This window comes from Parambassis ranga, chromosome 14, assembly GCF_900634625.1.
Source record: "Parambassis ranga chromosome 14, fParRan2.1, whole genome shotgun sequence".
Lineage (NCBI taxonomy): Eukaryota > Metazoa > Chordata > Actinopteri > Ambassidae > Parambassis > Parambassis ranga.
In genome coordinates this window covers 1,303,516-1,316,637 of record NC_041034.1, presented here as the reverse complement: position 1 = coordinate 1,316,637, position 13,122 = coordinate 1,303,516, and the positions used below count along the sequence as shown (strand labels likewise).

The window sequence follows — 13,122 nt, the reverse complement described above, 5'->3', positions numbered from 1 at the left end:
AATAGATTAAATCTAAAAAAAATCAATTAATTAAAAATCATAATAAATTAAATTATGATGATGATTAACTAAATTGTTGTGATATATTTTTATAATTTTGTGATATATGTTTGTAATTGATTTTCTGAATGGCTCTATAAGATAAGATGAGATAAGATAAAACTTTATTAATCCCGAAGGAAATTCTTGTGCCAGAGGTATCAAGTTACATTAAATGCAGTTAAGTACAGAGTATAAGAGTATAAGTGTCACTATAATCCAAAATAAGAGTACAGTATAATAACTGATGTACTGATACTGTCATGTACACCCAGTTCTTTGTATCTGTCCAGATTATCTGTTTTCATGGGGACATCCATTAAAATATAAAGCAAAACAAATTTGTTTTATTTTTATTTTTTATGCACGGTACTTTAAAAACAACATTCAAACAAACGTGCAGTGCCACAGCGCCATCTGCAGTTCAATGTGCTGCACTGCAGGGAGGATCCTCTTTAAAGTGACTGGGTGAGTTTTCCTCAGTGATGCTGATCACAAAACCAGAAGCTGAGACTTAGAGCAGTATTCAGCAGTCTGGGATTACTTCATCATGTCATCGTGAGTTTATTATGTGTGTTACTGAACATTATGCTGATCATATTGTAGGGGGAGAAAGTGGGGCGCAGCAGGGAGAGAGTTCAGCTTCCTGACAGCCTGGTGGATGAAGCTGTCCCTCAGTCTGCTGGTCCTGGCCCGGAGGCTTCAGTCTCTTTCCTGATGGCAGCAGACTGAAGAAGCGGTGTGAAGGGTGGGTGGGGTCTCCTGTGATGCGGAGGGCCTTTCGGGTGAGACGGCTGTCGTAGAGGTCTTGGAGGGAGGGGAGAGGGACGCCGGTGATCCTCTCAGCTGCTCTCACTATGCGATGAAGCGTCTTCCTGCAGGTGGCGGTGCAGGCTCCGTACCACACAGTGATGCAGCTGGACAGGATGCTCTCAACAGCCCCTCTGTAGAAGGTGCACAGGATGGAGGGAGGGGCTCTGGCTCTTTTGAGCTTGCGGAGGAAGTAGAGGCGCTGCTGGGCCTTCTTGGTCAGGGATGCAGTGTTGTTAGTCCAGGAGAGGTCCTCAGTGATGTGCACACCCAGGAACTTGGTGCTGCTCACCTGCTCCACAGCAGCACCGTCGATGGTCAGAGGGGTGTGCTGACTCTGTGCTCTCCTGTAGTCCACAACCATCTCCTTTGTCTTCTCCACATTCAGGGAGAGGTTGTGGTCTCTGCACCACTCGGCCAGAAGGTGCACCTCATTCCTGTAGTTTGTTTCATCTCCACCGGAGATGAGACCCACCACAGTTGTGTCGTCCGCAAACTTCACAAAGATGTTGGTGTTGTGTGTTGGCGTGCAGTCATGGGTCAGCAGAGTGAAGAGGAGGGGGCTCAGCACACATCCTTGGGGAGCCCCGGTGTTCATTATGATGGTGCTGGATGTTTCTGCCGACCCGCACTGTCTGAGGTCTCCCGGTGAGGAAGTCCAGCAGCCAGTTGCACAGCAAGGAGTTCAGCCCCAGCTGGTCCAGTTTGTTGATGAGCTGCTGTGGGATGATGGTGTTGAATGCTGAGCTGAAGTCTATGAACAGCATTCGAACGTATGAGTCTTTATTTTCCAGGTGGGTGAGAGCTGTGTGGAGTGCTGTGGAAACAGCATCACTGGTTGACCGGTTGGGCCGATATGCAAACTGGAAGGGGTCCAGAGAGGGGGGGAGGGCCGTCTGGATGTGTTTCATGACTAACCGTTCAAAGCACTTCATGATGATGGGTGTGAGTGCTACTGGACGGTAGTCATTGAAGCAGGCGGGGGTGGACTTCTTCGGCACAGGGATGATCGTGGTGGCTTTGAAGCAGGTGGGGACAACAGCCTGGCTCAGTGAGATGTTGAAGATGTCTGTAAACACCTCAGCGAGCTCCTCAGCACAGTCTCTGAGCACACGGCCAGGTATGTTGTCAGGACCAGGAGCTTTGCGTACGTTGATCTGGCTGAGAGATGTCTTCACGCTGGCTCGGGACAGGGAAAATACCTGGTCAGTGGGAGAGGATGTGATCTTTTGTGCAGGAGTGCTGTTGAGTGCTTCAAAGCGTCCGAAGAAGTCCTTCAGCTGGTTCAGCAGAGAGGTGTCGCTGTCACAGGTCTGTGGTGGGGGCTTGTAGTCTGTGATGGTCTGTATCCCCCGCCACAGGCTCCGGGTGTCCCTGCTGTCGCTGAAGTGGTGGGCAACCCTCCTGGAGTACTGTCTCTTCGCCTTCCTGATGCCATGGGACAGGTCGGCTCTGGCTAACTTTAGGCTGGTGTCGTCGCCTCTTCTGAAGGCAGCGTTCCTGGCCCTCAGCAGCCTGTAGACCTCCCCTGTCAGCCATGGTTTCTGACTGGCTTGAATGCTGACAGTCCTGGTTTCAGTTACATCATCAATACATTTGGTGATGTAAGCAGTGACAGTCTCTGAGTACTCCTGGAGGTCAGTGCAGTTGTTGTGGGTTGCAGCCTGCTTAAACACATCCCAGTCTGTTGTGCTGAAACAGTCCTGTAAAGCTCCTGTGGCTCCCTCCGGCCACACTCTCACTTCTTTTCGGACCGGTTTGGCAACTTTTACCAGTGGTCTGTATGCTGGCATTAGCATAACAGTGATGTGATCAGAAGCTCCGAGGTGGGGGAGGGGGAGGGCTTTGTAAGCGCCTCTCTGGGTGGTGTAAACATTGTCCAGTGTGTTGTTGCCACGAGTTGGAAAGTCTATGTGTTTGTGAAGTTTTGGAAACACAGTCTTGGGGTCTGCATGGTTGAAATGAGTGGGCTGTCTGCTGCTCACAAAGGTTGTTTTTGTGCAGGCTTGGTGAGCAGAAGTCTGAAGACGTGTGTAGATCTTGACTCTAGGTGGGGTCCTTGACCTCAGAGTCTGTTTCTGACGGAGAGAACCAGCACAGACCATCAAACATCTGATCCCACAGCTCCAGCATTATCCACCTAAAACCTGCCTGCTGTTCGGTCTAAAACAGGCAGCTCATTTTCAGAACTCAGCTCCTTCTGTTCTGCTTGTGGTGCGTTTAAAGTCTGTTGGAAATGTTTGCCTCGCAGAGACCAAGCCTAAAGGCTGACAGAACATGCATCAAGAAGTTCTAATAATACTAGAAGTGTTATTAGAACGTTCATAGTCAATACTGCTGGACAAATCGTTTTGCTAACAACTTTATTTCATTTTACACGCAAAAATAAAGATTATTATTCTGAATTATTACTCAAGAAAACACGTGTTAACATTTCCGGCCTGTAAAAAACCCTCTAACCCTCTAAAACACGGGATCTGTTATCTCTGGTCTGTCGATCAACTACTTGATCGATTGATTCTCCTGTCTGTGTGAGAGCCACGTTACTGTGGAGGTGTGACGTCTCCCAGCCGCCCCTGAACGCAGCACCGCTCGGGTCTGGAAACAAAAACAAGCGGAGCGCCTCGCGGTCACATGTAGCGCGTGCAGCGCAGCCAGAAGCAGGAAGCAGCCGCGCGCGCTCTCTCTCTCTCTCTCTCTCTCTCTCTCTCTCTCTCTCTCTCTCTCTCTCTCTCTCTCTCTCTCTCTCACTCGCTCTCTCTCTCTCTCTCTCACTCGCTCTCTCTCTCTGCTCCAGGAAGCAGCGGCTCTCTCTCCCTCTCTCGCCCGGCTCTCTCTCCCTCTCTCGCCCGGCTCTCGCTCCCTCTCTCGCCCGGCTCGGTGCTCCAGGTTCCAGCTGCTGATCGCGGTGCGGTGCGCTCCACATATGGTTCTCCTCCGGCACATCTCCATCGCCCTGACCGCCGCCGTGGCTGCCCTGGGCTCCGCGCTCTTCATCGCGCTCAACTACTTCTATAAGAGGAGGATATGGTCACCGCAGGCGGAGTACTGCACGATCAAGGAGGTGGGGGAGCGCGTCTGACCGGTTCATGCTCATTTTTATTGTTCATTACTCAAATGTTTAAACTGGTTCACAGACTGTTGTTACTGCTGAATGAGAGGAAGAGGAGGATGCTTGGTGTATGTGGTGGTGATGATGAAGATGATGGTAATAATGATGATGAAGATGTAAGTGATGATGAAGAAGAGTCAGTCAGGGTGGTGAGGATGAGGATGAGTACATTATTATAAACAAGGATGAAGGTGTCTTGGATGTAAGTGGTGAAGATGATGATGATGGACCAGTTAAAACACGATGAAGAGATGTACGGAGCATGGTGTGATGACCGTGATGAAGATGCTGAAGATGTGGCTCAGAGTCAAATTACTAAAATACAAAAATGGTTTCTGTTATAAAAACATTGTCAATAAACCCACTAAATGTTGAATAACTGAGGAGTGCAACCACAGCTAGACAGATAGCAGCAGTAGTAGCTAACATGTGCGATTCGGTGCTAATAAATAGATAGCAACAACTGGTTGTTATGGTTACACTAGCTAGCTAGCTACAGCTAGCCGTTCTACTGCATTGTATTAGTGCGACGTCTTCAACCTCTCACAGTTGAATGAGCTAACAAGACGTTAGCGCCCATTTCTGCCAAGTTTGTTTTACAGTGGGAGGAGATGGAGTCATGTCGGCCATCTTTACACGGCTAATGTCACAGGTAGCACGAATACAAAGCTAATACGTAGCCACATTTACCAGGGGCCAAACAAGCTAATGGTATTAGCCCCTGGACATTTTGACTTGTTGATAGTCGCACTGTGTGGAACTTTGAGGTGTTTGGTGTGTTTTCTGTTAGCATGCTGGCTAACGACAACTCGCTGCTTGGACATGCTAGCTCGGAAAGCACCCACAGAAACCAGCTAGCAGCCAGTAGCTAGGTGAGAGCTATTCTCAAAATGTGACATTGGAGCTGCACATTTTTACAGTATTTAGTATTTTTAGCTTAATTTAGACATATTGTGAACATCGTATCCTGCATATAACAACAGCTGTATCAGCAGGAATTGCTAAAAAATCGTTAATTTCTTTAATTTTGTGCAAATTAATTTTTGATCAGTATAAATTCAAATGAATGGAGAGTTTCAGCTGTAGCTGCTGAAAACAGATGAATATGAAAAAACAACAGGCTGTGACAGAAATAGACTGAATGAGGCAGGCGGCCGCTCGGTGGTCCTAATGAATGAGTCCTGAACGGAGCGCTCCAGCTGCAGCCTAAATCGCTTAATAAATCTATTTGCATGTCTCTAATCTTGTTTCCCTGATTCAATCAGCAGCCGTCCGTCTGTAACGGGCTTAGCCGGCGTTATCTGGCTCAGCCCGTCTTCAGAGGATAATACTGTCAGTGTCTGCAGACGGGAGATGTTTTCGTCCCAGGAGCTGAAATGTTCCAGAATACTTTGGAATCATGTCGTCGATTTCAGAAGGCTGAGCGGCGTGTTCGTGACCTCGGGGGGTTTCAGAAGGGGGGGGGGGGCAGTGAGACACAGTCACAGCGGAGGAATCAGCTGCTGGAGCTGCAGAACAGATCAGCTGTTCTTCACACCAGAAACCATCTGTAAAACAGATTGAACACACATGAACACATGTCTGACTCCGCTGATGTTGAAACTAGGGATGTCAGATCCGATCATGTGATCGGAAATCAGGCCCGATTACATGGTTTCAGACTTGATCGGAATCAGACGTTACCTCCCGATCAGGACTCTTAAATGCGCAGTGCAGGATGACTCTCCGGCGTGTTGCTTTGGGTGCGAGAGGTCCTGGATTCAGGACTTGGATGAGCCTATCCTTTGGTGAACTTTGGTTTGGGAGAGATGAAGTATTTATAATCTGTGGCGATGTGTTTCAGGCAGTTTGTTGAAGTATTGTGCCCATGGAAGTGGGCTGTTGTATCAGCAGGTACTCAAAATCAAATGACTTGGACTCGAGGGCAACGAAAAACCTGATCGGGACATCTCTAGTTAAAACTGCACTGACAGAGTCGGTAAATAAACAGGTACAAACCCTCCAAAGGGTCCATGCTGGCCGAGGCCTCCTAAACTTCTGGTTAATCCAAATACAGACAAAGAGGTGGAGCTTAGGTCGGAGCCTCCAGAAGGACTCAAAACCAAAATGGTAAAGCTGAGGTGCCATTTTCTGTTTTCACTGCTTTATGCTAAGCTAGGCTAATCATGGTCGATATCCATCCTCTGACTGTGAGGAGTGTATCTGAGGCTCTTCAGAATCGTGTCTGAGCTGCGTCACACCTAATCAGAGCAGAAGTCTGCTTCAGAGGACGGCAGCTTCTTCTCTCACTGTAAAACTCGTCCTGAGGTTCAGCTCTGCAGGCGAGCTGCCCTTCAGTGCTCCTCCATGTTAAAGCCTGTGTGTTGCCAAGGCTGCGCTGGAGTGTCCTTGAGCAAGATGCTAAAGCCCTGTCACTTCCAGCTGTGCAGCCGAGAAGGACAGGCGTCAACAGAAATGAGTGCAGACATCCTGATTTCAACTGGATGGAGTAACGCTTCAGATAAACTGCTGGCCAATCAGGAGCCAGGAGTCCGTCCCGGCTGCTCTGCAGGCTCAGCAGCTGCACCGTCAGCCTCCGGCTCCGTCTCCTGAGACCAGCCTCTGAACTGTCGAAGCAGCCGTGTTTATCTGCTGCAGCCACAAACACGCTCTTCCTCATCATGGTGCCTCCTCCGTGACTGATCTCACAGGTTTATCTGTCCAGGAATCAAATTAGAGGACCTGATCATCCATCAGCAAGATGAAGCCTCATTTTTAATAAGGCAGCCGGAGCGCCTGGGCTCTAACGGCTGATATGAATTGGTAATTAGCCTCCACATCAGCTCACAGCATGAATAAAGACCAACCTTGTGTGACTTTTACAGCAGAGATGACAGACGGGACCTCAGAGGGACGGAGGCGGCGCGGTGTCACTCAGAGGACCCGCCCCCTAACCTTTTCTCAGAGTCACGTGTTTGTCAGAGCTTTCTGAGGCCGACACGTTCGGAATTCATTCAGTCGCTCCAACATCAGTCCAGCATCAGGGTCGTCTGAGGACACAAATAAAATCTGCTTCCTTTGAGAGCCTCCATTTCCTGGTTAATCCAAATATGGGCAAAGGGGTGGAGCTTCTATGTCTGGGTTGTATGAGCAGCATCATGTCGTCAGACGTCAGCCGTCCTGCAGGGATCTCACTCTCCCACTGACATTTGTTCACTGTGGGGTGAGAGTGGGTCGACACACACACACACACACACACACACACACACTGAATCATCTCTGTTTCTGCCTGCAGGAGGAGGAGGAGCGCGGGAAGCGTCAGGTTCTGGTTCTCGGTCTGGACGGGGCCGGCAAGAGCAGCATGCTGCAGGGTTTGACCCCAGGGGAGCCGGGGGCGAAGCGGGGCCGGTGTCGGCCCACCCGCGGCTTCAACTTCATGAGCCTGAACGCCCCCGCCTGCCAGCTCGACTTCCTGGAGAGTAAGACTGCTTCTACCCGTACCCGCTAATCAAACAGCAGCGCTGTGTGTGTGTGTGTGTGTGTGTGTGCGCGTGGTCAGGCAGCCATTTATATTTCATCAAACAGCATGAAGCAGAGAAACAGAAAGGGTTCCACCCCTCTGCTGAGAACAGACGCTCACTTGTTCCTTCACAAATGAACCTCAGAAATGTTCTAACGAGCTTCCCTGAGGGACGTTCCCAAAGGGATTAATAAAGTATATTCTCTTCTATTCTATGAAATATCACTGAGGGACTGCAGGGAGGTGACAGAGAGCAACAGCCAGCACGTCCTCAGCTCCCTCATGTTTAAATAATCCCCACACACCTACAGTTTCCATAGCAGCAGAGCGCTTGATTTAAGCTAGCAGCAAACTTTTAATTACAGCAAATTTAACCTCAGTTTCACCTTAAAGTAGCAAAAGTAGAATTCTTTCAAATCGATGCTTCTTTCTGTCATATTTTGCTTTTCACAGATCTGAACTATAAGAACAGTGGGAAGTAAACGCACCGCTGCCTTCAAAGCGGTTGTTATTACAGATGTAACGTTATTGAAGTGGAGGCGGTAGGTTTGACGTCAGTGTAAATGGAGCATCGATCCATTTGTATCCAGCTGTTGTTCAGAGGTGTTTTCCTCCCTGAGCGTTAGCGCCGTCAGTCACTGCCAGCACAGCAGCAATCACACACTGATCTCTGGCTCCTGCTCAGCGAGGGAAGCAGCTTCTGTTCACTATCAGAGCTAAACAGGTCCTAACAGCAGAGGCCGGCTCATCAGTCCTGTAAAGAGGCACTCTGCAGAAAGCACTAAAAATAACACGGATGACTCTGGTCTCCATTCACACAGCCGTGTGTTCAGAGGTGTATTCATGATCTGAACAGAGACGGTGGGCGCCGCTAATCTGTTTCTCATCTCTGGAAGTAAGAGGAGCGCACACCGCCGCCCACTCAGCCAGAACACTTCAACATCTCGCCGCATTAAATGTCAGCGCCTTTGTGTGTCTGACGTTGATGCAGAGGCATGTTGACAGGGAGGGAGCTGCACCGTGCACAGCGGCTGATGAGCTCCCTTCATGAGGGCCATCAGGGAAATCCAGCTAAAAGCCTTTAAACTCCACATGAATGACTGCACATACACTCAGACGGAGGCAGATTTAAGAGAAGGAAATGATCAGCCCTCCTCTGTAACACTGATGCAAGTGTTCACAGAGTCTGTTTAGACATTAGCAGCCCAGAAAATCCTCTGATGACAGAAACACAGCATTATACATGGAGGAGGAAGAGGCCGTGCACACATTAACATTTCATACACACATAGTACGAAATAATGAGCAAAACTAAGGTCAAAAGTTCAATAAAAACCCTAGATGATATCTACTAGTTATGAAAAAGTCGTAAAATGATGACACTCCACAAGAACAAAGAACTTTCTTCTTGTTCTCTTGTTCTGCAGCTCTCTCGGACACATGGCCCGGGCAGAACTTTTTCTCTCAGTGCTGTGCGAGAACAGTTCTGTGATTGGTCGGAATTTATTGTGGGCGTGATGAATGTGTTGAAGCCAAGAGCGTCTTCAGGTGCAGAACACACAGACAGAAGGAGGAAGCACAGCGACGATGGACAGTTTAGATGAGCAGCTGGCAAACAGCTGCTGGAAGGAGAAACACTGCGCATAGAGAGAGCGCCTGTCCACAAGGTGGCGATAAAAACTAATCCCAGTATTGATCACGGCGTTACAGCGGCTCGCGCACATTAAACACCGGGAGACGGGATGTATTGTTGCAGACAGTCATCCACACGTTCACAGAGTTAAACTCACACAGACCAGAGGTCTGCTGCAGTCAGCTGCTCTGATCTTCTATCTGTTGTCAGCTGTGCGCCCTCTGCCCTGAACATTATCAGCTCGTTAGGCCAGGTCACCACGACTGTGCACATGTGCATACAATTGCATTGTCAACCTTTAGTGTGTGACGTGTGCTGCAGTGGGAGGGCCGAATGAGGAGTTCTGCACACACACTTCTCGGGGAGTATGGTACCTCCGTGCCGAAACTGACTTTTTTCCTGTTCTTGCCACCCGGGGAGCGAGAAGAAAGTTCTTTGTTCTCCTGGAGTGTGGAACAAGCTTAACTGGAGCCAGCCCTCTAGAGGCCGCTCCAGGAAGTGTTTTGTTCCTCTGCTGCTCAGGAGGAGGATCAGCTCTGCAGGGAGGCAGACTCTGACACAACATTGGAATGTGTTGGTTGAACTTTGGATGTGTTATCAGGACTCAGGTGTCAGATACCGGGGAGGAGGGGGGAGGAGTCACACATGAGCTGTTAACAGTTAACTTCGTCTGTCCCACCATAAAGAGACCTGCATCAGCAATGAGGCAGCGAGCTCACACCCACATCGTTCACAGCCGTATGACTCAGTGTGTGTGTGTGTGTACGCATGTGGGCGGGTATCTAATAAGGCGGCGTGTAGAGCAGCAGGACGGGCGCCCCGCTGAGACCCACCCTCAGCAGGTAAACAGGTATTTATTGCTGCCACATCACATCAGCTTCAGGAGCACCACTTCACAGTTTCCTAGCAACCTCCTCCTTAAGGTCCGGCATTAATGAGTTCCCGCCGCTGGTCAGATCTTCTGAGGAAGAGTCTCTGACAGAGCCGGTACATGACGAGCGTTATTAGCGGTTGGCCATGTTGAATATGGTGAGGATGACTCGATGTGTGTGAATAGCATCTAAAGGGTTAAATGTCCTCAGATGTCCTTTCTGATGTACTTTCCCTGCAAACTAAGAATAGCTTGAGTCTTCAGAAGCAACACAAACAAACTAATTGAACCCTGTGAACATACAGAGATTTATTTCTGCTCGGACACATCGTGTCTGGAGGCACGAGACCAGAAAAGAAACGAGTCCGACCGATCTGCCCGGGGGGAAATGTGGGTATAAATAATGTTGAAGTGCCGTCTGAGCCTGTTTCATCCCTCCGCCACAACAAGAGCAGAGCTCAGATTAAACTGCTGCCCTCTCAGTCAGGGACGCGCTTCTCTCTGTGGATCAATGACGGAACGTTTGATCCCTGAACACGCCGCTGTTTCTGCAGGTCGTAATAAAACTACGCAGACACAGTGTTAACCGTTTGTCACATGTGCTTCTAGTTGGCGGTGGAGAGGATCTGCGGCGCTATTGGTCCGACTACCTGAGAAAGACTCACGTGCTGGTGTACGTGGTGGACTCGTCCGACAGAAGCCGCCTTCCGTTGGCTAAGACCGAGCTGCACCGCCTGCTGAGGGTGGAGCCACAGCTGCCTGTGGTCATCCTGGGAAACAAGCAGGTAACCTGTTATTAAAGGAGCATGCAGGTGTTTGCTAACTGCTAATAGTAACGACACCTGTGGTCACTGAGGCCCCGTTCACACTGGAGAAAGTCATTCCAGCTAGAGTAGGATTGAGCCCAGACAGCCTTTAAGCTGGATGCGTTCAGACCTATTTTCAAATCTGGCTAGCACACACTTGTGTCCGTACTCAATCCGGCTTCATCCAGCATGTTTGCTGTCCTCCAAACCACTAGGTGGCGCCTCGTAATATACAGAGTCCGTTCACGCCGCGGTAGGACCGCGTGTGCGCATGCGTCGTGCGGTTTTTTGTCCTGTGTCGCGCCCCGTGAACCGGAAGTAGCACATCGCTAACCAGAAGTAGTGTGTCGCTAGCCGGATTCGTTCGCAACATTTGCGTTCACACCTGAGCCACATTTGAGCCAATTGAAATCAAACTGGATACAGCTGGATTCGAGGTGTTCACACTCAGAAAAAACACATCTGGATTGATCTGGATTGATCTGGATGCGGCCGAATCCTGCTTAAGCCACATTTTTTCCCCAGTGTGAACGGGGTATGAGGGAACTGCAGTTAGCATCCTGTCCAGTTGTTTACTGCCGCCCTGCACTGTTGTGTTGCACCACTGTAAATTAGCTAGCTTAATGATTACCAGTCGTCAGCACCAAATCCATGTCGTGGAGCTAAGTTCAAACTAGCTGGCTAACCGCTAACCAGCTGACCTTTGAACATGATACACTCAGGAGATGAAGACAGTATTTAGTCCGGAGGTTAAAGGGAATCAGTGGCTGCCCATGAATTTAAACATGTGCCCAAACACAGACACTTTACAGAGAATCAGCAGCAGGAGCTGTTTTTTCTCCTTCAGCCGTCACAGGCAGGTGGCGCCGTTTTGACGTCATTTGTCCTGAAATAAACGTTCCCATTTCCTGGGATCATATTTCTCCACACTGTGCAGCACTTTAATGTCGACAGCTCCAGGGTTCAACATTAACACAGGGAGCAAATCCAACTGCTTTTATATCAAAGTGGCTGCGCTGCAGAGCGGCGGACATTAAAACAGCAGCAGCATCTCACTCTGAAGCACGGGGCTGCAGTTAGCTGCATAATGAAGAAACCCACTGTCCCACTGTGGGGAAACTGCAACAGCTCAGACACGGTAGCAGAAAATAAGATTAAAAACAATATATATTATAAAGTAAACTACCAATAAAACATACGATAGAGTTAAAACACTAAATAATAACTATAGAACTCGGTGGAGTGTTCACTGTACAGTCACAGCTCTCCGCCGCCCTGACAGTGATACTGCTGTTCACCACCAACACAAAGCTCCAGCCCGAGCTGAGCGCTGTGTTTGTGTAGGAGGCGGCGCCACGTTCTCTGATCCACTCACACGTTTAACACCGTCACGAACAAAGGTCTGATGCAGCAACATTCTGCTCAGTTTATCTTCGTCTGATTTATTACAATTAATACTAAAAGATCAATAAAATGGACAGCCCCTGTGCTAACGCTAATAACAAAGCTAATATGTGCTTGTGAGACCAAGCAGAAGGTCTGTGGTGCAGTTTTAACCTTAAAGCTAACTATGCTAGTGCTAATAACAAAGACATGCTGTGTAAACATGTTAAAGATGGCGGAGCTTCCACACATGACAGACTTTCACTGGCTAAGATGTGGCTAACAGAGCTAGCCAGCGGCCTTACTGGAAACATCTTTACAGCGGACGGTAATATCTCGATGGATCTGTTAACCCTTTGTTGTGTGAAAACTAAACATAAATGTGTTATTTAAATCTCTGATCAGTCTGACCAGTTTTCCTGGTCTCCTCTCCGGCAGGATAAGCCCGGCGCTGTGAGCGTGCCGGAGCTCCATGAGGCCCTGTCTCTGGGCTCCGTGATGGAGGACAGGAAGCTCTTCCTCCTGGCGGCCCAGCTGGACTCTGGTGGAGCCCTGAGGAAATCCTGCAAGGTCCTAGACACTGTCCAGGACCTCCTGCTCCAGCTTGTCTGATCTCAGTGCCCCCACACAGCAGAGGAGGAGGAGGAGGAGGAGACAGATGGAGGCAAGGGGATGGCTCACAGACATCTTCCTCTCTAGAGGAGGAGGAGGAGGAGGAAAATGGAGGAGACGGTTTTTCAGTCTCTCCTCTTCTTCATCCTTTCATGTGATTTCACCTCCAACTCGTGACGAAGAGGAGGACAGAAGGATGAAGGCTGACTCACAGAGCTCAGCTCCTGCCAGTGACTCAGACGTTTGTTACTGTGTATAGCAGCATGTTGTTTCCACTGTACGTACAGCCTGCAGTTTGGTTTGTGTCAGCGTGGATCTTCATTTCAGAGGCGTCAGCAGAGCCGGGCTGCCAGGTCG

General features: G+C 49.2%; 1 protein-coding gene across 1 annotated transcript; it reads left to right on the top strand.

Moving 5' to 3' along the window:
• The first annotated feature begins 3,452 nt into the window (after positions 1-3,452).
• On the top strand, positions 3,453-12,903 carry LOC114446172 (ADP-ribosylation factor-like protein 9). Its single transcript, XM_028421633.1, has 4 exons — positions 3,453-3,913; positions 7,236-7,419; positions 10,574-10,749; positions 12,592-12,903. The coding sequence occupies exons 1-4, from the start codon at positions 3,776-3,778 to the stop codon at positions 12,763-12,765; spliced, it is 672 nt and encodes a 223-aa protein (XP_028277434.1). The 5' UTR covers positions 3,453-3,775; the 3' UTR covers positions 12,766-12,903.
• The last annotated feature ends 219 nt before the right edge of the window (positions 12,904-13,122 follow it).